The following is a 27980-nucleotide window of genomic DNA, read 5'->3' as shown; positions in this document are numbered from 1 at the left end:
TACAGAAACAATGGTGTGATTTCATTTCTAGATGAGATCAGAATCTATTAGAATGTACATAAAATGTACTAGAAGTCTAAAACCTAAACAATCTTCCCCTATCTCCCTCCTTTTAAAACCCCCCAACAATATCTATCAACAGGAAACCATCGAGTCTAAATTTTGTTACTGTTGGAGGACTACACCAAAACTCATGCCTCCAAGCATCATGAATTCTAAATGGATCACATCGCTTTGTACTGAAGCTCCAATACAGAATTAACTTCTAGTGCTGGCATCTCAGGTATGATCTCTCAACTTCTATAGATACTGTTACAAATCTGTTTTGGTTCTTGCTACTTCCTGCATACTGTACATGTTAGTGCTGCCTATAAGTATTTACATTTACTGCTGCCTTAACCTGCTACTGCTTCTTCTGGCACTATTACTAGTCCTCATTCCACTACCCCAATCTTCATCGTCTTCATCATCTTCATCATCACCACCCATCATTCGACCAGATTTCCTGCTTCTTCTTGGAGGAGGGCGTTTCCTTTTAATGTTCGCCGTGTAGATTGCATAGTCCACTGCATCTTCCTTCAAGGCATTCTTGAAATCCTGCCAAAAAGAAGTAATGAAGATGAAGTAAAGGCCAAAAATGGGAAAGCAGGCACTTGAGTTTTGCTGCAAAGTAGACTACTTTCCAGCATGAAAAGTCATAATAGATAAACAAGCAATAACTTAGACTCGTCTATTTATCTCTGTTTCTTCCTACAAGTGCAAAACTATTACTTTTTTTTTTAAGTCGAGAATTTTTTATTATCACTATCATCCTGAAGAACCATAAAACTGAAATGCAAAAGAAATGCCTTATGACCATGGTTAAAATATAAAGGAAATATCCATTCTTAGAAAGGGGCGATCAAAGTCACATGTTCATTAAACGTCAACTCCAGCTAGTCAATTTAAATAAGCTAAATTACAAACTGAATGCCCTAGATAAGCAATCACAACACAACACCTGCAAGAAACAAAAAATGCATATGCAAGTAGAGGGAAGAAATGAAAGAGAAGTGTTACACATTTAACCATGACAGTGTCAAAAGGATAGGGTGGCAAATCATTCAGCAGATACTAAAAACTATAAGCTTACAAACCATAAGTGTGAACAATTTGTCAAGGCATAATATAGCAACACATAAGGGTAATATGTGATCAAGAGGTAATGGGTCCAAGCCGCAGAAAGTAGAAACAGTCTCTTGCAGAAATGCAAGATAAGGTTGCATACAATAGACCCTTGTGGTTGGGCCCTTCCCTGAACCCCCCACATCGTGGGATCTTTAGTGTACCGGGATGCCCTCAGGACCAGAAAATTATCAGAGAGAATCAAACATAAAAGTTGGTGGAAACATACATAGCACGTGTTCCTGCACTTAAACTACCTGATATCTACGGAAAAAATCTTCATAATTCTTTGGGTGCTCAATGTTAATTTCGTTCACATTGAAAGGAAGACTTTGCCTTGAAAGACCTTCCCCCGGTTTTAGGGATTCATTTGGAGAATATACCTGATGTAACCAACCAAGATGAGATAAGTATCAGAGATGGTGCCAATTTTTTAGAGTCTCATGCAAAGCTAATAGCCAATTCAGAAAGCCAACCTGGCAACGGGCATCATTTAGATCATACACAATCTTGAGGTGCCTCTTTAGTCGCAGAAGCAGCTGTAAAGCACCAGCTGCCAGACATTCCACCTGTATAATACTCATATTTGCTAAACAGAAGAATAGAAAAACAGACTAACCAAAAAACAACTCATAATCTATCAGTTTTGAAAGTTAGGAGGAACATGTGAACTACAAAAAAAGACGAACAGCTAAGCTCATGATGTTTCTCATGTGCTCTGCATGCCACACCACACCATGCTATATGACTGAGTTTGATGGAGAGAGCATACCTGGATTATCTGCAAATCAGCATTTGATATGCTATGTGTATTTAATGATGCCTGATGGGGCATATATGAATCCACTGATCCATAATCTATACCAACATGATCACCTTCCAAGCCTTCCTCAATTTTTTTGTTGGCAACCATTGTTTCAGTCTCACGCCTAATAGCTTGATTAGGCTCTGTTTGAATGCTCTCACTTGCATTAATTTTTTGACAACCTGCTTGAAAAAATTGTAAAAATCCCTTCATATTTGCCTCCACCGTGCCAGCCCTAACTTGAATAATCCGATTTATAGAATAGATCAAATAAAGGGGCTCATCAGGTGATATGAATGGAAGCGAAGCAAGAATTTCAGTGCAGTATCTGGAAGAGAGGGAAAATACAATTCAGGATAAATGGTCCAAAAAAGGTAAATATGGAAACAGTAAATCCAGATTGGTGCATACATCAAAAATGGGACTACTGAATCACTCCAGCTTGGTGTATCAAATTTGCGCACAACTGAGGCTATAAATTTGTTCCTTGAAATACGATTTCCACGGATGAGCTTGTAGATTCGAGACACCCCAAGCCTTGCATGGGTAAATGAGCCGGGCTCTGACTTTCCTGACATGATACCTGGAGCTTTAGACTGGGGATTTAAACTTTGAGAACCACCTTTATTCATGGCATGTATGAACATAAAAGACATTTGTAGACCATCACCAAGACGGCTCTCAAAGAAAGATGGATACCTGAAAAAAAGCCAGTAACAATTAACATAAACTCATCAAGAACAAGAGGTAATCTATATTCTAACAATATAGAGAGTGTACTTCTCATTCATGTTCATCAACAAATGATGAGCCAGCTTTGAGTTCATCTCCTGAGGATCTGTTTCAAGAGCTATCAATGAGGGAACACAGGTAATAGGATGAACAAGACCTTGACGCAATACAACTTCCACAATCTGTTTGAACAAAATCAAAGTTTGATTAGGGTAGGAATCTACCATAGTTCGAATGGGTAAAAGGATCTATACATATCTTTGAGAATAAATAATCCATGCTTCAGAAATAGCATCGCATAGAATTTCCAAATAACTGAGCATAGTGTAGAGGTAGGCCGAAGAAATACTGGAGGGAGGTGATCACATGGAGCAGCTGCAGCTTACTGAGGATATGGCCCTAGATAGAAAGGTGTGGAGGTCGCGGATAAGGGTAGAAGGCTAGCGGGAGGGTGTGGGTTGTAGCTAGCCAGCAGGAGAGATCTTGTGTAGCCGGGTTAGTAATTTTAGGACTGTGTTCATAGGTGTCTGGCTGTGAGTATTTGTTACTTGTACGTGGGTGTCCCATTCATAATTTCTCAGTTGCTATTTTCTTATTTCGTGTTGCACTATCTCTCGTATTTTCGTATTGCTCTGATTCACTTTTTATTATTCCTTACGCCTTTTTCTGTTATGTAATCCATCTCCTTGTCTGCGATTCTTTATCTTGAGCCGGAGCGGGTCTATCAGAAACAGCCTCTATACTTTTTCGGAGGTAGCGGTATGGACTACAAATGTCTTACCCTCCCCAGACCCCACTTTGTGGGAACAAATTGGGTTTGTTGTTGTTGTTGTTGTTGAGCATAGTGTAAGGGAAATGAACACCAGCAGTGAACTGGCCAGCTCTTAAGACTACAATGTCCTCTAAGTGGGAGTGGATGCAATCCATAAGAGCAGTTCAATGAATCAATTTTTACAGGAAAAGAAATTAAAGAAAAATACGGAATTACCTTAAGAGCAGACTGACGCACTTGTTCATTCACATCCAGACATCTTTCTAAGATTTTAGCCCAATACAACTGAATTATTCCCCCACAGATGTTGGTATCACCAGCCCCTGCAGCAACAGGCACACTATGGCCACCAACTGCTGTATTAGCAACTTCATTCTCACTTGCATTATCTGTTCCCATCTGACTTTCAGCATCAAGAAGATACTCATACATGTTTTGCAGTGATTGCATCTGGCCGACAAACGATTCAGTGTACAGCATATCATAAGCATGAGACAAGCATGAAAGAAGTTACCTTGAGTCGTGTATCAGTATTAGAAGAAAGTGTGGCCTCCAAAATTCTTCCTACATCCTTTTCCAGCATACATTGGGGGCGAGCAATAAAAACATAACCCAGTGCCTGAAAGTTACATAGTTACACAGGTGATGATTATGATACACATGCAGGACTTGAAGGAAATAGCAAGACTCACCTGCAATGAGCGGACCTTGATAACAAAGTCCTCGGCCTGAAGATATTTCTTAAATAGGTTGAGGCTGCTAGCAACATGTAAGTTGTTACTGGAAACAGATGCATACAACAAACAGCTACTGTAACGTATTAGCAAACCCAAGCAGAAAAGAGAGCGGCCCACTTGCTGAAAGTTCTGAAAAAGAACTAAAGTAAGCAATAATGCCATACAGATCTTATTAAAAAACATGAAGAGAATCAGCTTTTTTTTTCCAAGTAATTATCAGAAACTTCATGGGGTCTCACATACCTGCTTGTTACTGAAACCTAGGGCATCTAGGCGTTTGAAGAATAACTGGATAAGGTGTTCAATAATAGCTGAACCTTTTCCAGCAACTTTACTTACAGAGCAGAGGCACCTGTAATTTTGTACGCAGAAGCTTATAAGGAAAACATGAAGGTTGGAATATGAAGTAGTGAGAATTTTATGAAGGTAAATGGCTAGTTCCTATTTATAGAGGAGGGTGTCAGTGAGAGTAGATACTTGATGCAAGCATGGACAACTGTCAAGAAAGAGTGCCGAACAATCATTTGCTTCAGATCTTGTTCAAGTTCATCGGCAACACTTTGAGGAAGCTTCCGTAGTAAAGGCAAAACAGAATCAATTACAAAGATCATACTCTCCAAAAGCTGAGCTGCAACTCGATTATCAGCCTAACATAAACCAGAAGAACAAAGTTTATCATAACTTGTTCGGAGAGTTGACTTTCAAAAGAACACCAACCAATTGAAGAAAAAAGAGGAATCAGGTGGCAGTGCAGTCGCAGTGACAATAATAAGTCAACAAACAAGAACAGCCACATCCTGGATAAATATCTTTAGTATAAAGGAACATCCACCCACTAATGCATACACTCGAGACTGATATATTCAAAGCTCCAAGTTGGACAAAGTCGAACCATCTCATGCTACCTCTCATTTTGTCCTCTGTGTGTTAATTGAACCATCCTGGATAAATATTTTTTATTTTATTTTTTTGATAAAGGTAATGTTTTATTCTCAGCATTAAGGAGATGTTGGCTACCATCAAACCAGATTTACAGTTGGCTCAAAGCTGGAGCAAAGACTTGCTACACCAAAAAAACCTATATGGATTTTACAAAATCTAAAAATTGTCGAGCATCCTCTATGCCCTCCTCTTTACACCAAAAAAAGAAAGTCCTCATGCAGTTCCATTTAATTTTCTGAACTGATTCAGCAATATTCTCAAAGCATCTCTTGTTTCTTTCTTTCCAAATTGTCCACCATATGCAAGGGGGATCATATTCCACCACTTCTTCTAACTTTTACTCCCTCCTCTCCTAGTCCAGCAGCGTAGAAGATCAACAGTATGTTCTGGCATGGTCCAACTAGTTTGTGTTAAGTCCAAGTATAATGCCCACAATTGGGAAGTTATTTTGCAATGTAGAAACAAATGACTATTTGTCTCATTTGTTTCATTACAAAGGGAGCACCAAGAGCTATATGGAAACCTCTTCTTTGGAGCTTTTCATGGGTGAGACAGGCCCTTCTAGCGACTAGCCATGAAAAACATCTAACCTAGACTGGTACCTGATTCTTCCAAATCTTCCCTCAAGGGCCACTAATTTTCCATGGTAGAGCTTGCACTTTCCTTTTTATAACCTGTTTACTGAAATTTTTTCATCGTTGCCGTGCCTCCATCTTACTGAACCAGCTTCCAAATTTATGCCCTTAAAATCGTTTAGAGTCTGCGGCAGATCAGCTACTCGTCCAATTTCCCAGTCATTCAAGAGTCTTCTATAGCTCAGATTACATCCTTGAAGAGACCATATTTCATTAACCATTGCATTTGGATTGGTACTAAGCATGAACAGATCAGGATAGGAAGCCATTAGAGGTTCCTGACCAATCCATAGTTCTTTCCAAAACTTAATTCTGGTTCCGGCGCCTACTTTGAAAGTGCTATCCCTGACAAACTGACTCCACATGCTCCTAATTGTTCTCCAAACTGAAACCCCGTAGGTAGTGTTGACTGGATTTGAGCACCACTGCTCATTCTGACCATATTTGCTGACAATCACTTCCCTCAAAAGAGTTTGCTCCTCATATCCAAATCTCCACAACCACTTAGTTAACAAACAATTGTTTTGCAACCTCAAATTTCTTATGCCACGACCTCCATTACTTTTGCTCAGTTGAGCAGTTTGCCACTTTACCAAATGTGTACTTTTGCCTTCTTTATTACCTGACCATAAAAAGTCTCTTCGAAGCTTGTCCAATCTTTCCTCCACTTTAGCAGGCAAAGGAAAAAGAGACATAACATAGGTAGGTAGAGAATATAAGACCGAGTTTATCAAAGTAGTTCTCCCACCCAAAGATAGATATTGTGCCTTCCGGCTAGCTAGTTTCCTTTCAGCTTTTACAATAATACCATCCCAAATCACCAGATCCTTGTTTGTTCCCCAATGGCATGCCAAGATACACTGTTGGGAAATTCTCAATTCTGCATCCCAGAATGTTAGCAAGTTTCTGCATTTGAGGCACTTCATTTCCAAGAAAGAAGGAACTCTTCTTCCGGTTTACAGCTAAACCCCAAACTGCTTCAAAAACCACCAATAATATTCTAATATTCTTGATTTGTTCTTCTTTGGCTTCAAAAAAAATCACGGTATCATCGGCATACAGAAAATGGCATAATTGCTTCTCCACCCCTAAGTGATTACCAATTGCAAACCCCTTCAGCAAAGAATTCTGAATGGTCACTATCACCATGCTATCAAAACCTTCCATGACTAAAATAAATAGGAAGGGGATAAAGGATCTCCTTGTCTAAGTCCTATCTCGGAAGGAAAAAAAACAGCAGGTTCTCCATTAATCAAAATGGAGAACCTAACAGTTTTAATACAAGCTCCCATCCATTTCAACCATCTTTCACCGAAGCTCATCTGATGTAAAGTATTGAGTATTGAGAAAGAAGTCCCAGTTGGCATGGTCATAGGCCTCCTCAATATCTAGTTTGCACATAACGAGGAACCTCCCGTCTAATTCTCGTATCCACACATTCACTAGCTATAAGAGTAGCATCCATAATCTGTCTAACCTTTTATGAAGGCCATTTGATGTTTGTTAACCAACTTGTTAATCACAGTCTTCAACCTTTCTGCCAAAATCTTGACTATGATCTTGTAGACACCACCTATCAAGCTAATGGGTCTGAAGTCCTTGAGTTCGACTGTCTCTGTCTTCTTTGGGATAAGGGTCACATAGGTGGCATTTAAACTTTTCTCAAAAGTCTGGTGGCATTTAAACTTGAGTTCCACCCACTAATGCATGCACTCGAGACTGATATATTCAAAGCTCCAAGTAGGACATAGTCAAACCATCTCATGCTACCTTTCGTTTTATCCTCTGTGTGTTAATTGAACCATGTTGATAATCATTTTTAATCTAGTCCAATTTTGAGTGATTGTACATCCATCGCAACATTGCATTTCCATGACACCCTTCTTATCGATTTTTTGCACCCCGCATAACATAGTTGGTGTCACAACCATTCTATGAGACTTCTTTTCCAATTGCACAGCACTCCTGTATCACACTCCCATTTAAATTATCTTAATTCTAAGAAATTCATCTTCATCTATCATCATATTTTCACATTTAGGCACCATAATCTCATCCAAACTCAATTCACTTTCGTTCATTCAATGAGGGCTAAGCTTGCATTGCATATATTTTCTCATACATTTACTTGTCATAAAACTTTATTCTCTAGAGTGTTTCTCATGATCTCCATGAGTCCAACTTTGATTGACTCCTCCCTACAATTGTCTAGTAGTGCAACATCATTTGCAAATGACATGCATAGTGAAGCTCAATCGATGTACTATTAGTTAGGTTATCAATATTTAAAGAAAACATATATGGCTCAAAGAATATCTTTCGAGTAACCCACGATGACGTGAACCCACCCCCTGTATTTTCTCCTACTATTCTCACACTTGTGATCACCCTGTATTTTCTCCTAGTATTCTCACACTTGTGATCACTCATATTTACATACTGTTTATGTTATTTTCATAGTTCATATGAATTGTTTCTTCTTTTTTTTCGTTCATAAATATTTCTTCTCGAACACCCAAAAAAAGAGTTTTTCATACTTCTATCATCATATACTTTTTAGGTACTATCAACATTTAACAAAAATGTAACCTTTCTTGCAGATTTACCACATAAATCCCAATTTATGTTGTATCACCATTGCAATAACAGAGTGGTCACGCTCTATCATTCTTCTCCAAGATTCATTTGCATGACTCAAAAGGTCGTTAACGCTATAGTTTACATAACTTAGAACATCTGTTGTGTCCTTATATTATCTGAACCAATATGTTCTGTCTTCACTCATTCGACAGTTTTCCACTTCTTAGTGGACAAAGTTACCTAGTTCCTATTGCTGGTAGAAGGTGGCAAGTATTCCGTGGAATTAGTCGAGGTGCGCGCAAGCTGGTCCTGACACCACGATTATCAAAAAAAAACACAAGATTAAATGTCCTGATTTCAGAAAATACCACAAAACATTTATTGACCAAAAAAAAAGGTTTTGTACTACTTTCCGAAACCAAGGTATTCAATCTTGTATTAAGAAGTAGAATACAAAACATGGTTGGTATTAAATGATAACACATTGGTTTCCCCGATGTTTCTTTTGTAACCATTCGACAGGTGTATTGTGCTTGAAAGTTGAAACCCAAGAGATCTATTTGTATTACTATATCCCTTTCGAGTTAACACAGAAAAAAACAAGCATCCTAACTGGTATTTTGTGCTAGAACCCAAACGTGCCTTATGTACTATATCCGTTTCAAGTTTTCTAAATATACAAACTTACGACATCTCAAATTAGTATTGCATGCACACAAAAGATGCACCTAACTCCATCATGAAAATTAGAAAAGCAACTTTTTGTTCTTGGTTAATCCCCAGACCCCACTTTGTGGGAATAAACTGGGTATGTTGTTAATTAGAAAAGCAAATTTACTCACATAGAAGGGGAGAACAACATCAAATTACTGTGGAGTGGCTTAAAAACATAATAGATGCTCAACCTGACTCTTCAAATAAGGTTGTAGTGTGATCACAAACTGGGAAGGATCAGAAGCTGGTGCACATAGAGTAGGATCAACAACACAAAAAGCATGCAAGAGCCTCATGTATGGTAGCATGTGCACCTCTCCGTCTCCTGTATTCATCTCTGTCACCTGAACAGGAGGATACTTGAACATTCTATTTATAAAACGAAGTCTAAATATTTAAGAGGTACCATCCAACAAATCAATACCTGCAGTATTTTCTCCAGTAAGCACTTGCACATCAACTCGCACCGCCTACGGACTGAAGCAAGGGATGCAAGGTTGATGCCAACTGCTTTAGCAGATTGTGAAAAGAAATCAAGGGCTAAGTTGCGTTTAATCACAGTTACAAGAGGTTGGAGACTGGGCATCCTTCTCAGCATCTGAATAATTTGCTCTGTTTTCTTAGCGACCTCAAGTGGAACAGAACTTCCATCTTCAAAATACTGATGTTGTAAACCAGAAGGTTCTTCAAACCAAAACTCATAAAATGTCTTGCAGACCAGGTCCTAAAAATAAGAAAATAAAACAGAATCTAAGGATTGCTTCTATGCTACTGGACTATAGCCAAATAAAGGTTTGTCCACTTCAGGGTTATCCAATGTAATTTAGAATCCTGTGTTTGGGGAACCCCAAAACATTATCTTGCATACTAACCAATGCATTTACACCCAAAACATGATACCACCCACCAATTTAGTATGTGATGATGTACCAAATGCTTTAGATGCAATGACACAAACTCACTCTGTCCAAAATTATAAACCCCCTCATGTTATAAATTGATCCAGTAATAAAGAAAGCAAGTCTAAATCAAAAGTTGTCGAAGTGCTCGAATTTGTTGCAGAACTAGATAGTATTGGCAAAATGAGAATTTTTTTAACCAGTCCAAATATACACGGGTTGGGTGAGTGATTTTATCTGTGCAGATCAAATATGGGCTCAGCCCAACTTTAAACTGCACTAAATATGAGTTTAGAGTATTTCATTGTGACAGTCCAAAAAACCCTTGGACCCATATTGGAGAATGCATCTCTTGCCTCCCTCTTCCCTATCTTTGTTAAGCCCCACCCCCCACCCCCCACACCACAAAGCCTCTCTCGAACTCTATTAGATAGGCATTTGGACATGAATATAGTGATATTTGAGTTAAGTTGAATAAGGGTGTCTAGAAATTGAAGTTGGGTTTGGAATGCACCTAGTGATGGCGCATACGGGTACCCACACAACCCATCACTTAATCCACTTTTCAATCGGCCCATTTGCTAGCACTAGACCTAACTATTGTCACATCACCCGTTATTTAAGAAAAACATTCATGTGCTTTCTCCCAAAATAATAGTCAGGCCCACATGTGTGTGTTGCAGACCTAACATAAACAAATAATATGCAGACCTGACAAATAAATACATGTGGCTGCTGTCTAACAATTCAAATTTTTAGATGAGGCGGTCACATAGTTCAACAATCTTAGCAGTTTAAAAGTGGGAAAAAAGTTTGTGATGAGGACATCAACTCAAAGCAAAACCAAACATGAAATAGTAATTAGCTTTCTATTTTACTTCTTGGAGATGAAAAACTTCTCCAAGAAAAAGGGGGAAAGAAATTAGACAGGGAGCAAAAGTGTTGGGTCAGTTAAATTGGAACAGAGAGATTAGATTTTTAGATGCAACTCCATTCATCTATCTAAATTTTGGTTGGCAGGGTTTAACAGGATGGAGTTCAAAAGAATAAGAAATATTTAATACAAAAGCCAAATATGAATAGAATACTGAAATACTGCAACACCAAACAATTCATGTTGTATTAAGTGGGATCTACAATAGGTCATGTCAATGGCAAATAAAAAAAAATTACCTAGCTTCTAAATAAAAATGTGATAACTTTTTCTTTTGATTACTGTGATATCCGGGCTAGCTCGCACTCACCTCAACTATTCCACCAGATACTTGTTGCCTCCTGCCAACACGAGTGCCAGACTATCAGGTAACTCACCTCAGCCGGTCAGCCCATCAATTACTAATCTTTTTGGGCTAATCTTTCTAGGTCAATTAAAAAATACAGTCGCCAGCAAACTGAGACAGAGGAGTATTTTCTAAGGTAGTAAAAAAGTTGAGGCTGTTGCACTTCGGAGTGACACTCTAAGAGTCATGTAAGTTTGGGTACATATCAAACTATTAGGCCCCACTACTTCTGTACAAAAGTTCATACACTACACACCATCTTCTGTCACTATCCACATTCGTTCTTGGGTAGTGGTTCACGAGCTCACAAAACTACAAAGGCTACAAGATGTAGAGCATAAACAGCAAGTCCCGTAGATTTGGCTTATAGAAACATTTTTTCTGGATTCAACGATATTTAAGGTAAAATTGTGAATCTATAGTAAACCTGGAAAGATCACCAGATAAAGCTCGGGAACTCGCATGCACGAGTCTGCAAAAAAGCAAACCCAACTAAGCAGGTTCACAATAGTAAGTTTGGCTATGCCTAATGATGGGTTGGGACCAATTCAGCACTTCTATAACCCATAAAACTAGACAGCCCATAAGCAGATCCAACCAAACAGCTACAACATATTATGGTTTTAACATAAGTTTCAAGGTGTAATTTTTAAGTTGAAATTTTTGAATCAGCCCCTCCATTTCATTTTATATGGATGATGTTCAACTAAGCACAAAGTTCAAAAAATAAATGAAGATTTCTATCGAATGCCCAAAAAAACATTAGAATTTACGATATTGACTCTGTGATATGACATTTCTAAGGCTGTAAAATATAAATGGAAACTCATTAAGAGTAAAATGAAAATTTAAAGCTAAACAATTTCAAGAGATGGAAAGGTGTCATTCTTTTCTTAAAGAACTATAAACAAAAGGTTGTCATATAAAATGGAACAGGTAGTACTAATCTTTGAGGCTCTAATTTCACACTATGTATCCCAAGCTTATACTTAACCTTCATCTGTTTTTATATTAAAGATTTTTTAATATTTCAACTGTATTTTTCCAAAGTAAATCTTCAATATTACATTTCTTCAGTTTTCACTCAAAAATAATTTAAATACTTAAATCTTGTTAAATAAATACAAAGTTCAAAATTATTTTAAAAATCACTGCCTACTACCCAGTACACCCAAGTGGAGGCTTTGTAGGCTGGACCGGGCCCCTTTCCCTTGCAGAATGACTGTCTTGGGACTGGCCTATGAATTGCACCAAGAACTGTGTGCCTTGCTCTAAGTCGACCATTTATGGGCCAACTCAGCCACTTGTCAAGTCTAAAGTGCAACGATGATCATGGTCGATCATCACATGAACCTTACAAGTTCTACATTCATCTAGGGTAGATATTGTTATGGTCATGCTGCTTGTATCACTATTTAATCAAGGAGAAGACAAAATAAGAATCAGCTAAAATGTTAAAACGGTAAGGAAATTGATTTGACTACTACCTGTACACTGGATTCCTCATCATTTACTCGGGAAATAATTTCAACGCAAGCAGCAGTAAACTCTGAGAAGTTAGCATTTGAAGTGCACATGTCCCGTATGATTTTGATAGCACGCTTTCGCACGCTTACTCCAGTATCCTTTATTCTTTCTGCCAACTTCTCAAAGTACTGTGCAACCAAAAGTAGCATTAGGAGGAAAAATATAGCCATCCTGAACAAGGTGTCAAAAGAGCATGTGGGATCACATAGATCTAAATTCAATACCTTTAGACCAACATCAGGATATGAAGCAATATGCCTGCCTACAAGTTCCAACGCAGCTTCTCGGGCAGATATAGCAGAGTCACAAAACCTCCCTTCCACTGCTGTTTGGACAAGCTTATCACCCAAAACCTCTGGATCAGCCTCAACAATGCTACTAACCTGCTCTCATTACGACACAAACAAGAGGAGCAGAAATTAAGTACTCCAGATGTTCGAACAGAAGAAATATAAATTTTAGAATGCATATCCAACCCACTTACTGCTCGCAATGCCTTTGCACGAATGATTGGAGAGTTCTCCCTCAAACTTGCCTGTGAAGCATCTTATAATGAGTATAAAAATTTATGTTCTCGAGAAAAAAGTGAGAAATGCTATTTCACCAACCAGAAGCACTTGCAGAATCTTGTCAAATCCTCTAGAGAAAGAACTATTCTGTCCCAACGCTAGAGTTATCTTTTTTGCCGACTCTCTTGTCATTAGTGACGAAAGTGAACCAGAGTCGCGCACAATTGCTTGTGACTTTAATCGTGCAACAGTATACATGAACTTCTGCTCTGAATTAGGGTCATCTTTATACCAAAGACATAGATAGAACCTGCAATTGCATTTCTTGGCAAGGTTATCAAAAATAGAAAAATACTAACAGCATTAGAGTATCAATTCCAGAGAAGCACTAACCAGCGAGTAAATAAATGTAAATCGTCAACAGTTGCAGCATCATGGAGATAATTCAGTAGTAGCTGCTGAACAATCTCCAAATTTGTGATTGCCTCAGTAACTTGTGACGTCTTTCCTGACTTAGTACGGTTATTTTGCCCAGCATCCTTGGTCTGAGACTCAGATAGTGTTTTCAGTACAAGAAGTTGCTTCTTGGAGAAACACATCTGACATTGAAAGACACGATTAGACATATCATGACCCCTGATTCCAGTACAGTTAACGTGAAACATTCTCTGACAATCATGGCATCGATCAAGTGATTTGTCAATCCTGAAATCCAAACAAACAGAACATGCATCCTTGGGAAGATTCTGGTCAATCATGTCCTCGCTTCTCAACTCCTTTACTATCCAGAATTTCTCCTCCCTACAGCGGACTGCATCTTGTTTCAGCCTTGCAGCAATTGTGCCAAGAAGGTCAATGGCCATTGAACGAACAGAAATATCTTTAGATTTCAACCCAGCATTTTGAAGGAGTAAAACACAAAGAACCTGCAAATAAGTGTATCTTTAACATGTAGCCAATAAAAACGATTCAGAAATATAACTGCATCTTTAATACCTCCAGAAGAGGAGCAGAGGCAGGATATTCAGGCAAATTTAAAGTAGTTAACAAATCAATGACAAGATTCTCAATCATTGTCTTCAACTCAGCCGCCTCTTGATTCTTTGTGTTTGTTAGACGTTGAAGAACACGACTCCAGAAAAGACAGCAAGCTTCTGTGACCGACTCAAAGGATTTGGTAGGGTAACTGGCATCAATTGCTATTTCTAGTGAAGGACTGTCAGATGACTCCCTCAAAACATCCGGAAGGTTTGAACTGCTCTGAACTAGTTGAATCAAAAGAGCAGTGATGAGCTGAATTTGCCTCTGCTCTTCATCAGGTAGAGGATAAGTTCTGGGCATGCGCTTAGAAGAAGGTAACTTCAAAAGAATCTGAAGTGCCTCATCCATTATGGAAGCACGATGCTGTGTGTACACATAAAATATCTGGACACTCAACAACATATACACAATTAAGTTCCAAGTAGTTATGATTGATTTAGATAAAAGGACAAACTTCTAGTAAATGTAGCTTCATTACCCCACTAATTAAGCTTATTGATTTCATTTGCAAAAGCTGGATATTATCAACCACAAATGTTGTGAAACAGGTCCTAATAAGTTGGAGAATGCAACTGTCTGGTAGGCGCTCTATAGTGCACAACTCCTTAAGAAAACCAAGAATCACATCAAGCTTCTGAAGTATATTACTAACAGCAGAAGAAACCCTACAAAGTTGATAATAACAGCATGAGGTGACAGGACCATTTCATATGAGACAAAAAACTCATTATCAAGGAAACAATATACAACACTACTTGTTTGATGTTGATTTCCTTGGCTTCACACTCCTAGTAGATCTCTTCTTTCTGTTTGGTGAAACAAATTTCCCATCAAACTCTTCATCTTCTTCACCTGGAAGAATATGAAAACATAGACAGAGTCTAAGTAAAAGACGATGGACTATATCTAACATATACAAAAATAGGGTTTGATTATAAGCTACGTTGATTTTCCAAGATTAGCCAATTAACAGAGACATCACAGAACCCTTGAGACAATCTGACAAATGGGAATCAGAAATCACAGTTTGAAAGCTACAAGATAGAACAGAGTCATAGAAGAATAGAATAAGGAGGGTGTACTGTAAGTAACAAAGCTAAAATGTTTTATTACCCCAGTGATCCAAACCATCCTCAAGCAATAAACAATAGAACTTTTTCACAGGTCAACCCCTTCACATCTTCGCAATTTTAGGCTACAACTACGCTTCGGTCCTAAACAAGTTGGGGTCAGGAACATGAATCCTCACTATTCCATTTAAGTTCATCTCATGTCATCATTACACCAAATAAAAATAAAAGAGAATAAGTTAAATATACGTAAATACATGTAACGATTATAAAAATAATAATATTAGAGGCCCTCTAACAATACTAAAACCTGTTCTCAACGAGTAGATATTGCCTATATGGATCTTTTTCCACAATTGTGCCCTATCTTTAGCTAAGTTTGCATTAATTCCAAGAAACTACGTCAATTTTAGACGGATTTTATTAAATATTCATCAAAATAGAATGATACTGAAATCATCGTAGAGTTCTTTCACTTTCTTAGACCTCATTTATTTTCTTTAACATTAAAGTGTCTGAATCTGAATGATTAAGATGTTGTCTCTAGATCTTAACCTGGAATGATTAAGTCTAAGCCCAGTAAGCTCCTAGGCTTACAATTTCATTAATTACGGGCTTAATAATTAATTAATGTGTGGAAGGAGTATAAAGGCTCTCATGATCCGAATGAAGAATGGATATGATAATATGTACATGGTATGTATTAAAAGTTCTTGAAATATTAAATAAACAAAGGACAAAAAGGAAAGAGAACAGAATTGATTAATAATGGGCTACGCCCATTACGTGTCCTCAAATATACAATTGAAATAAAGTGATAGCTTCCTAAGCTTTCTAGCAGAAGGAGGGAAAAAGAGTGATATCAAGGTGAGGAAAAAAATTGCAAAATTTTGGCTTTATAGGAGAGTTGGAATTCAGATTTGACCTTGATCATGAGGGGCAAAAAGGATACAGCAATCCTGGTATTGCGAAGAAAAGACCAAATCCCAATTATTTGGTAATATTGATATCTATCTTACGGTGGGTCTCAACAAGGAGAGAGAGGTAATCTAGTATGTTATATCCTTGTTTAAATTAGTACTGTCAGATACAGAATTAATGCAGTTGAATGCTGCAATTGGGTCACTGAGTTATTGGGAATTAGTTGATTGAAAAAAACTGTAAGTTGAGATCTTTAAGCTTGTTTTGATGTAAATTGAACCCCAATTATTTATGTAGATTGAGTTGCTGATCGTTTTTGGCAAGCATGGGAGTTACCTTAATAGAAAGGAAGAATCTTGAAGTGAGTTAAGACTTGCTCTTACTGAAGTTCTTTCCTTACGAAGCCATGCCCATAAAGTGTTTGATAAAATGTTTCTAAATGTTAATGTGAGTTTAATTGGAGTGAGTAAGCTCGCATTACCCATCATTGCATGATTCTATCTCGTTCTTTATGTTTTTCTCTTAGTGTTTATAAGACTAATGTAATAACCACGCACCACTACAACTTACATTGGAAACTAATATGTGCACTAGTCCACCCGCACATCTATAGGTGCAAAAACAAGTTCTGAAATTCAACCCCCAAAACATAAACTTTGCCAGCCCAAAACGGTGACCATATACACTGGAAACATGACCAAGAAAAGAAAATCTACACCATCCTTGTACCGTGCAATAACTGTGAGCCTCCAAAATTGTGTGCTCTTCTCATTCATAGTGATGAAAACCATAATGTACCCTCTTATGCTATTACTTTGATAAAGTTAAAATCTTAAAATTTTATTGCAAACTTTAATAATGTTTGCAAGTCTGGTCTGACTTTAGTAAGGAGAATGTTGAGACTCACTAAGTATCTCTAGTGGTGTACTGATGCCCTCTTTGTGGAACCTACATTAACCTATGTCAATGTAGACGCATGTTTCATAGACGAGCAAACTACGAGCTAGATTGCTTTATTCCAGAAGTTGATTTGGTCAGCTTCGCCCTTGACCATGGAGTTTCTCCTCTTTCAGTTAGACAATTTATTTCATTTATTCATTTATCCAGCATTTGTTTTGGTGATTAGCGAGAATCTATGTTATGTGCATTCCTCTTAGCACTCCAGTAGAGGCTTTATAAATGTGTTTTTAGTTGGTTAGTTGATCACATTACTTGGGATTATTCTAAGTACATTCCAGTATTTATAGATTTTGACCTTTATTTGGATTATTTTGAGAATTGTTAGAATTGGAGTTTCTAACAAATGTTAAGTTATTTATATTATATGCATGCGGGGTATAGTAGTTATTTATATTATATGCATGTGGGGTATGCGATATGAAGGTACAGGCTAAAATAATCAAGCCGGTTCGCTTGGTCAAGTAAGGCACCAGGTGCCTCACGGCTAGTTTCGAGAACAGGTCGTGGCGTTAAGATTGTTTGCTTTTCAACATCTAAAATGTGCACAATTTATTTATTTGTAAGCATAATAAATATACAATTCAAATAAAAGTATCTAAATATTAGAAAAATATAAAAATTTTATAATATAAAATAATTATTTGATATAAAAAAACATTTTTTGTTCACTAGTGATGGTCAGGATGGTTGGTGTCCAGGGCCGAATCTATGTAGTAGCTTGAGGGTGCCGTGATTCAAAGCATGGCACCCGCAATAACATGTTTGATGTAGTGCAGATGGCAAAGGGCGTAGCATTTGCTTCCAAAGTCACGAGTTCGAATCCGGCATTGGACGATATTTTGCACAATTGTTTTAGAAGACATTTCAAAATGTTTCAATAAACATTGTGGCTTCCTAGATTTGAACCCTAGACATCTTCTTTATAAGCATTAAAATAACTAGTGAGCCAGGACAAGTACTTTGACAAATAATCAATATGTGTTTTCTTAATCCACTTATTTTTCACCACTTTCTTTTTCAAAAGCACTTTTAAAATTTTTAATGAGAAATAACTTTTTAATTAATAAATATTAAAAACATTTTTGAGCAACAATTAGGGGTAATCAAGTATTTTTAAGTGTATTTTTCTCAAAAATATTTTTTAAAAAGTAATTTTCTAGGGAAAAAACTATTTTTTTAATCTCTGAAAATTGCATTTGTTACTCTCCAAAACACTTATTTTTTCTAAAAAAACTTGGTCAAACATCTCTCCTTTTTTTAGAAAAAAGAATTTTTAGGAGCAACGGCTATTAGTCTTTTCTCCTATGTAAATATGGTGCTACTGTTCATAGGACGTGGCACCCGGAACCTCAAAATCCTGAATCCGCCTCTGTTGGTGTCAATGGCTAGTAATGGTGGTAGTGATAGTTGTGAGGATGGTGAAGCCGTGAAGGAGATGATTGGTATTGTCGTGACTAGCGTGATGGCAGTTGGTGGTGGTGGTGGTGGTTGGGATAGTGAAGTTGGTTGATGTTAGTAGAGGGTGATATTGATGTTGGTGATTGAAGAATGTGTGGTGGTTGACGATGTGTAGTGGCAATTGGAGATAGTGCTAGTTGTTATGATGGAGGTGGTTGGTAGTAGGAATTGGCCATAAAGGTGATAGTGGCTGGATGTAGTGGTGCAGGTGGCAGTATCGGTGATGGCGGTGATGGTGGCAGTGGATATAATTTAGTGATGGAGATGGGAGGCCTGGTAGCGACTGACACTAGTGGTTGGCAACGGTGTTGGTTGCTAGTGGAGGTTGTGCTGACAGAGTTGGTTGGTGGTGGTAGCTAGTGGTTGCCGATGATAATAGTGGTTGACAATGGTGGTGGCGGTCGTGATGACAGAGGTAGTTAGTGGTGGTGGTTAGTGATTATGGATAATGTGGAGGTGAAAATTATTCAGACAAAAATACCTCTTAATGGTATTAAGACTTTTTCCAAGATCTTAATAATCAAGCCCTATTCAGAGCAAATAAGTGTTTAAATCATATCATATTATACTAAAAGTGGGAAGCTCCAAACTGCAAACTTGAATTACAATTTTACCCCTACACTAAATCAAATTGTCATAAAACATTTAATTAATTAAATAGTAATCATATGCTTTAATATTACTATTCCTATAGTATTTATGTACAAAATGTAAGCCAACTTTTTAATTCTAATGAATATTACTACTTTTATTAGATAAGAGCATGCATTTTTTTGGCCCTTTCCCTTTACGTTACAAATGTGTTAAAACACATTTCAAACATTTTAGTTCCTTCCCCTTCCCTTATCTAATAATTGTGTCATTAATTAGGAAAAGTTTTTGAACAAACAAGCCAGGACTTAAAACCTACTCAGCATTGATTATGAACATACATTAGTAATTTGGAAAGATGAGATGATCCTTCGGTGCATGAACAATAATTATATCTTATCACATTTTATGTCAATAATTATTATTCTCTAATTATGAAATTCTCATAATCTTTTCGTTGCCAAATAAGAACCAAAAGCTTCTTATTCTCATTTCACATATTGTTAAATTGGGAGCATATCCGAAACTTTTTCTCTTCCCAACTCTTTTCTTCATTTTCACATGAGTTTACACTAAAGCAATATTTCTCCTTTATTGTTCTTCCGCATTGTTGCTTGCTCTAATAGGAGCATGGGATGGTAGTCTCCTATGGAATGTGCAAGGCATCATTTAATAAAACCTACAATATAGTTGAACGTTGAGTACAATGGAATGTGCAAGGCACCATTTTTATCTATATAACTACATCTTTTTTGTTTCATGAGACCTTTGCCCAAGGTTATCCTTTTCATTTTTTAGCTAAAGTAGTGAAGCATTTATATCTTTGATGTACTATTTGTAACATGCTTTAGTTTGTCTCGATGAAGGCTCTTGAATTTTGATTGGTTATGGAAGAAAGTGTTGACAAAAACTCAGATAATTATGAACTGATTTTGTATTTTTTTCCATCGATATTGTTATGATTAAAGTCTTACGAAGGATGGTATGTTGTGTTTTTTCCTTCTTTTTTATTTTTTTGTTTTGTCTCTATAGACTTCTTGAATAAATTTTCTATTAGTTTCTGATTGTCATACGTCCATATTTTTATTTGGGCAAGTTAGCCATTTGTGACTTTACTGAAAGTTGCTAACTACGCCAAAGTTCAAAATTTACAGTTTGTTGCTTAAAAGGAATTAATTTTAAACATTAAAATACACCCTTCAGTTGGTGTTTCATGACACACTTTTAAATATCTATTTGTAATTGTTGCATGTTTGCATCGAATTTTTATCATTCTAGCAGATCTACTTCTATAAGAAATCACATGGAACGCACGTGTCCAAAACTAGTCTTAATATAAAGTATAAACAGATGCACTTAATAACCTAAGATCTGAGGCATTAATATACAGATCTCCATTACGTGCAAAATAATAGAAGGATAGTGAATAGAGATAGCGAAGATTGGAAAGGAAATGTGATGAGAAAAATAGACCGGCAATAGCTATGGGCAGAATAGAAGTTCAGAATATAGGCTGAAAGAGATAAAAAAAATAATTCAGCCACTAAGGATTGATGGTTAGATCTAATTTAAAATACTTTTATTTAATAACCGTGATGTCCGGGCCAGCTTGTGCGCAACCTCGACTAATTCCACGGGATACTTGTCATCTCCCACCAGCCACAGGTACTAGGTAACTCAGTCCACCAAGGCTAGAACAGATGGGAAGAAATCACTTAATGTTTGTCTCTGTTGGAAATTGAACTTGAGACCTCATGGTGCTCAACCCAACTTCATTGAACCACTAGGCCACACTCTTGGGTGCTCTAATTTAAAATACTCTCCATCTTTTTTTAGTTAGTAGTGATTCAAAACTATTTTATAGGGTTCTCAACCTGTTTTCAGCTCTGCAGAAAGATTTTTTCAACAATCTCCAAGAAACACACGGACAGACAATTCAATTCTACACACTACCAAGAAGTTTACAATCCTTAGAGACCATTACACGTGCAAAGACTTTAACTTTCCTACATTTAGTATTTTGTTCACAAGAACATCTTGGGTAAAGGTAAACATTTTTTAAATTTACTTCCTATAAATTCTGCAAGCTATAGAATTTCTCTACATGACATATTTTAATTCAATCTGACTCGTTCCTTTTGCCTGACTTCAGTCATAGAAAAGTCAATTTTCTAATGACTTCAGTAAATGTTCAAATGAGGTCCTGGTATACTGATAATCAATAATCTAGTACTCAGAATTCTACCTTCAGGAATCCCTATCTCGGTTGGTTTGTGCAGCGCACGGTATACGGGATCACTACCAAAGATAACATCCATAACTTGGTGCCGAGAGAACTCTGTGATTCTTTCAATAATCTGGTACCAAAGACCATGGTCAGCTGGAAAGTTAAATCTCAAAAGAGACAAGAAAAGATGCCAACAAAAGAATCAAATGAAATTTGTATTTGTAATTTACAAGATATATTCAGTAAAAGGAAAAAATAAAAAGAGTTCAGAGCATACTTCTTCTTTATATAATTGCTTAGGCATCCCATTATAAGCCATTACCGCTAAAGCTGCATGAATGGACTCTAAAGCACAGAAAATCGATGACACAACCTCTGTATCCATCTGCATAACATGGGAAACCAAAACATTACTATTGACTATGGCCATGAAAATGTTATTACAATCATTAACAAATTAAAAAATGTGGCATGTTGACAAGAGCAAAGATTTCCACAGTAGCATGACCCACGATCCTTCCATAGATAATGAACAGAAAAAGGTCAGAAACAGTTGTTTCTGAGAGAGTTACAAGAAAAAAGTGGGAGCCAAAGACGATACTTACAATCTTTAACTGGAGACAGGAAATTCTACAATAAAGTGAGAAACTAAATAGACAATTATCTGTACCGAAAGTTTAAAAGAACAACATGAAGTGCATAATTACTAACATGTTCACAATCATTAATTGATAAACCTTCTGCTCGATGAATCTGGTAATCTAAAACCCTGAGTAATTTCACTAGATTATCAACTGGAACCAATTGCAGTGCTTTCTTTGCTCGGATAGATGTGATCTCCTTCAAGACAACCTTAATATCTGCCGCAGACATTGGTAAAAATTCTCTATCATCCCGTTCATCACTAAAAATTTCTGCCCTTCCACAAAAATCTTCCAACATCTCACAAAAAGCTGCTGCAACTGCATCTGATGACAGGAAATATTCCCAGTTTCATTGAATAGCCATCTAGAGGCAAGAAAAAATAAGTGCAGGGACCGAAAAGGAACCTTGACATTCAGAAGCATCAGAACCAGTTGATCGTAAGGTGTTCTCCCTTCCTTTCTTCTTGACCTTTGGTTTTCTAGAAGATGCAGTAACATCCTGCAATCAATTGCTTAATTTTAGTAAACAAAATGACTTAGCCATGGGATTGGTCGTTTTCGAACTTACACTAATAACATGGTCATGCTGATAATTTTGGATCTCTGCAGTGCCTTGTTGTGCAAGTTGGACAGCAGGTACACTCCCAAGGGGATTTGAATCAACATTGCGACTCTGTGCAGTCTCCTTAATGGGGCCTGAGAAACTTGAACAATGTGCTGTATAAGTAAATCCAACTAACATCAAATACTTAATAAAACATATCACTCAAATGCATAACCAGAGAAACGTTTTGACAGAACCCAAGGCATTTACATATTCTAAAGTAAATCGCATGAATAGCTTTACTTTGGAAGCTGGAAATATCTGTTTACCAGTGGTGGAACAACTGCAATTGGAATGTAAACTTCAGAAGACAATGCTTTGATTAGTAATACCTAGGATGGCCAAGCTGCTTCATATTTTGGAGGAAGTGTCTCTGAATCGTGAAACTACAGATTCTCTCTGTTGGAGGGACAAATACAGGGAGCTTTCTCTGTTAAGTCTTGCTACATATGGCTAAGTAGAAAAAGTAACAATTACCAGAATTGGCTTGGATGAAAATTTGGAAATCAAAAGCACCACCACACAAAGTGGCATTTTTTGTGGGAATTGGCATATGACGCTTGCCTCATGAAAGAAGGGGAATCACATTGTGCAAAAGGCGCTACTTATGCAGCAATCAGGAAGAAAACGGAAGCCATTTTTGCCTGCACTGTTGGGTCACGAATCAACTTTGGGACATGTTCCTAAGCCTGTTCAAAGTGAATTTTCTGATGCCTCACACTGTAAACGAGCTACTGCTATGCTGCGGCTCAAAGGAAGACACAAATGACAGAGTATTATGGAAGACAATACCAACTTGCACAGGTTGGGTACTATGGAAAGAAAGGAATTCCAGAAGCTTCGAGGGCAAAGCAACTTCACTACTGGAGTTGAAATTTAGATGTTTATGTATGCTGGCACTATCGTGTAAACTCTTATGATGTGCATGACCAATATAACATGCTAGATTTCATTACTTCATTACAGGATTAGAAACTACTTTCTACAGACATTTTCCCCTTCCTTGTTCTTGGTAGGGGTCTACTACTCTTGTAAATCACCATCTTGGTGTCAGGGTCCTGTTTCTGTTAATGAAATCTCTTGCTTACTGATCAGAACAAAAAGTAAATCCCACGAGTAAATATTAGAAGTCAAAAATCTTGTTACTGGGAAAGAAATTGAACAACAGAGCCCAAAATTTAAGGCAATGGGTGGATCTGCATGAATCAGTTTGGAAACAGTTACAACCAATGAGGCACAAGTCTATCCTCTTACAGCCTCCTGCACAAGAACCACGTATTATGGTTTACACATGGACCAAAGATTCTTTTTCTTTTGGCCTTCTTTTTGTTAAATTTTTCCGTTTAGACAGCTTTGTTTTGATATTTTTGCTTTTTCGTTGTTTTTGAAGTAGAAAAGAGTAGGTTTAACAGGAGAGGATCTGGAGTAGAGGAAGATGGATTAGCCTCAACAAGATAATGAGTGGACCTGGACCAATGTCAATAACATGTTGGTTTGTCTTTGCGAGTGATAGAATTTCAAAGTAGACCATCAATGAGTTGAGACAGAGAAGCCTAGAGTGATAGAACAAGAAGGGAGAAAACAATTGTGAAAACTGGTTCTACAGAAGAAAAGAATCTGAGCATCCAACTAAAACCTCACGGCAATGGGTGCTAGCGCAGGACATGCTCAACCCTTTTGGAAACCCTTACATAGCCAATAAGGACAGGTGTATTCTCTAACAATACATTTAGTTTAGAAGTACCTAAAGAACAACGTTCAAAATAAACCAATCTCTCATGAGCTACTAACATTCAATGGAAACGTCATAACTTCAGATGGGAGTTAAGCTATCATTATCAACAAGGACGCAAGAAGTATTCAATTGATTTCAACTTAGCATTTCAAACATTGTCGTCACCAAATGCAACGGGACGCCCTTCAAGTACAATCTCATATCATCTAAAACAACTTGCCCAGAAACAAAGATTTATCCCTTGTAAAATAATGAAGAAACTATGGGTAAATATTAGTTGCTGCCACAAACCAGATTAGAAGAAGGATGCTTGTAACATAAACGACGTGTACTTCTGCACAAAATTCAGTTGGTCCAATTGGACACATAAAAATCTAACACATAAGATAGAAAATACTGAAATCAGCTTTATAGACCTTGTTTACCTGCATTTGTTAGATCAAAGGCTTCAGAGTTACATCTAAGCACTTCGTTATGCAGATCAAGGTGCCCCACAAAGCCACAAGGTTGAGGACTTGCATCAGCTCTAAGGCTCCTGCAAAAAAGAATTGATAAGTCAAAAATACGCAGAGTGGAAAGTTTTTTTCCTTCTATGGTCTACTTTTAAGTAGGATGAAGGCCTAACATATTCAACTGCAATGATGTCTTCCTATTCATTATCTTCTTTTCTGCTAAATGGTTGGGCACGTTCTAGAAAATACCCTGTGCTTCTGAATTTCTAATAACAAGTAAGCAACTGCAATTTTGAGTTCACATATAATCTCTCATTTTCAGTTTTCCCAGGTCAAGGATCTTCAAGTTTTTGGACATCTCACATTTTCAGTTCAGCTAAAACAATGCAGTTTTTAATCAGTAAATAAAGTATTCCATTGCATCCACCACAAAAAGAGGGTCTAAAAAAATGAACTACACCTCATCTGCAACTAGTTCTCCCACTTCTTAGCCTGGTCGTGAAATCTTTCTGGACAGAACAAGCGGACAGGAAAATAGAGAAAAATATTCACAAATATACCCACTTTGAGTTGACCAACCCAAACTATTTCCAAACTTGAAAAGAAGAAGAAGAGGTTGCTCAATCTTGGAAAATTTACTAGAATCATTTGTTCACAAATATCAATTGATAGGGAAAACCATATTGATACTTCAGATAGAAAAAGCTTACAAATATACAAACCACCAACATGCCAAATAACTTTCCTGCTATGCATGAATCCTAAAGTGAGGGTCGAAGTATTTCCTGTTAAGTGAGAGAACATACAAGGCATTTGTTTTTCATTTTGCGAATTAATGTAGAAGAAAATCATATCAAGAAGTTAACCATGAGGTCCATTTGTTAAATTAATCATTTATGTTAGCCCCACTTCCTATTTCCTCTGATTGTAAAATGATCGATTTAACACAAAAATTGACATCACTTGCTAATTGCAACCCTGTAAGTTACGATGTGAAAGTGTGAAACTCTCAAAAAGATAGATGAAGAAGCTAAATTACTTAATCCCTTAAAAAGGTGGAGTCATTCAAACTTGGAGATTTAGATGATTAATTCTAGAGGGGTGTAACAATGATCATTTTACAGCTACTAACAACGAAGATTAAAAAGATTTATCCGCACTTTGATTATCATTTAACACACAAACTGAGACTGTACGTGATAGGCAATCAATTTATTATATATCCATCGTCTGCAAAACGCGTGTAATTCTATCAAGTCAATGTAGAAAAACCTAAAAGCCCGCAATTGATCAACCCAGAGAATATAATCAACTTGAATACGCTAGGACTATATCGGGCCAAAGAAAAAAAATACAGCGACGATATCTAACGTGTAATTCTGCCGAGTCAATTTAACAAAACCTAAAAATAAGTCTTCAAGCCAGAGAAATGGAAGAATTCTCGAGCATGAGTAAAATTTATGCAAAAATATCTTCACGACAAAAGTATATGTGGTCTAGCTGGAAGTGGTTGAGAACCATGAGCTCTCAGGTACCAGCAAAGTCAACAACACCAGTTGATTTCTTCTCATTTATCCTAGCCCTGGTGAATAGAGTTACCTCATACCCGTTGCTACGTGTTGATGGAAGGAGGCAGAAGGTGGAATTAATCGAGTTTCTGGCCAAATACCACGGTTTTTCAACAAAAATGTATACGTGGTCTATAACAATTCTAGTGAGTAATTCGACCAAGTCAAATGTTCCAAATACTAATACAACTAAAATTCTCAAACTAGAAAAAACAAAATGAACTTAACAAAAATTCATGAAAAATTACTCACAAATAAGAAACGTCAGTATTCTGAAGCAGGTCAGCAATTTTACTAGCGTGGCTAAGTACATCACTCCGATTCAACGATCTACATTCTTCACTCCGCTCGTCGAACAACCGAAGGTCCTGATCGAGTGCGCCGCAGAACACAGGAAGTGAAGGCAATGGCAAAGACGGCGCAATTTCACCGTGCACGGTATTCGATAAACTTATGCCTTGAGGAACACCACTGCCGCCGCCACTTGAATTCGCTGCCATTGAAATCAATCACGGAGCTTCGCAAAATCGCTTTCTAGACTGTTAATTAACACTCATGGAGTACTGAAAATTGGATTTTGAGAGAATGAATCAAAGCTTTTTTTCAAATTTGAGGGAAGTAAATCCCTAATCGGATAAACAAATGGCGGGGAAAGAGTGTAGTAGAAAATTTTGGGAATTTTTTCAGCTCAAAGTATAAAGGAAGAAAGGAGTCCAGGTTGGCAAGTTACTGAAATGCCCTTCAGCCGTACCTGAACATTGTTGTGTGTTGTGTCCGATTTCTTCCTCAAGGGAACTTGTGTATTGTACTTGTTGGCAAAAGGCCGAAATAATATCCGTTACAGCAAGCAAAATGCATAGTAGAAGTAAGGTGTGCTCTGAAAAATAATTAAACTCACACTTGTTACATGGTGAACAATGAACATTAGTCATCAATATTAAGAGACGACATCAAATGGATCTTAAAGTTGAATATTGTGGACTATGAAATTTTGAAGATTTAAATTCGTACAAAATTTGAATTATATTAAATTTAAAATATATTAGTCCCAAATAAATATTATAAATTAATATAATTGGATTAATTATTTAAGTTCAAATATATATGCATTTAATTAAAGTCCATTTTTTTTATTTGGCTAGCCCATTGATTTAGGCTACAAATGATGAACCCACTTCGCTAAATTCAAGTTATTGTCATATTCTATAAACCCAAATAAATGTCACGTGTCAAATGACGTGGCATGTCAAGTCAAGTGAAGGAGCCAATAGGACCATGTCACATGTCAAAATAATGCAGCAGGCCCAATAAAATCAAAACCCATAAAAGGCGACACGTTACTTGAATTTGATTGGTCAAAGGAAGTCCATTTTCATCAGGACTCTTTCTTTTTCACAACTATAAATAGCGGTC

At 37.1% G+C, this 27980-nt stretch overlaps 1 protein-coding gene across 2 annotated transcripts; it reads right to left on the bottom strand.

Annotated features, from left to right (window-relative positions):
- Positions 1-27484, bottom strand: LOC107867891 (sister chromatid cohesion protein SCC2). Of its 2 annotated transcripts, none has more exons than XM_016714361.2 (28): positions 26820-27484; positions 24973-25082; positions 22777-22925; positions 22614-22707; positions 22276-22532; positions 21842-21949; positions 21583-21694; positions 15093-15189; positions 14816-15002; positions 14293-14721; positions 13690-14222; positions 13396-13606; positions 13272-13322; positions 13012-13170; positions 12748-12915; positions 9506-9805; positions 9273-9425; positions 4688-4857; positions 4454-4562; positions 4166-4339; positions 3988-4092; positions 3690-3923; positions 2750-2883; positions 2381-2668; positions 1937-2297; positions 1641-1733; positions 1422-1547; positions 1-597 (listed from the first exon to the last, which is right to left on the bottom strand). In XM_016714361.2, the coding sequence occupies exons 1-28, from the start codon at positions 27065-27067 to the stop codon at positions 385-387; spliced, it is 5373 nt and encodes a 1790-aa protein (XP_016569847.1). In that variant the 5' UTR covers positions 27068-27484; the 3' UTR covers positions 1-384. The 2 variants fall into 2 exon arrangements, with proteins under 2 accessions (XP_016569847.1, XP_016569848.1); XM_016714362.2 differs by having other exon boundaries at positions 22777-22904.
- Positions 27485-27980: the final 496 nt, after the last annotated feature.

This window comes from Capsicum annuum, chromosome 4 (genome assembly GCF_002878395.1).
Source record: "Capsicum annuum cultivar UCD-10X-F1 chromosome 4, UCD10Xv1.1, whole genome shotgun sequence".
NCBI lineage: Eukaryota > Viridiplantae > Streptophyta > Magnoliopsida > Solanales > Solanaceae > Capsicum > Capsicum annuum.
Note: the sequence above shows the minus strand (reverse complement) of the source record. Positions and strands in the feature narration are given on the sequence as shown.

What these genes read in the sequence shown, in the direction of transcription:
- LOC107867891 (XM_016714361.2), bottom strand. Translation starts at nt 27,067, where the DNA reads ATGGCAGCGAATTCAAGTGGCGGCGGCAGTGGTGTTCCTCAAGGCATA. An exon ending in GTGCAAAGGCATTGCGAGCA is followed by an intron (nt 13,171 to 13,271) that starts GTAAGTGGGTTG and finishes TAATGAGAGCAG; the next exon opens with GTTAGTAGCATTGTTGAGGC. An exon ending in ATGAGGAATCCAGTGTACAG is followed by an intron (nt 9,806 to 12,747) that starts GTAGTAGTCAAA and finishes TCTTATTTTTAG; the next exon opens with GACCTGGTCTGCAAGACATT.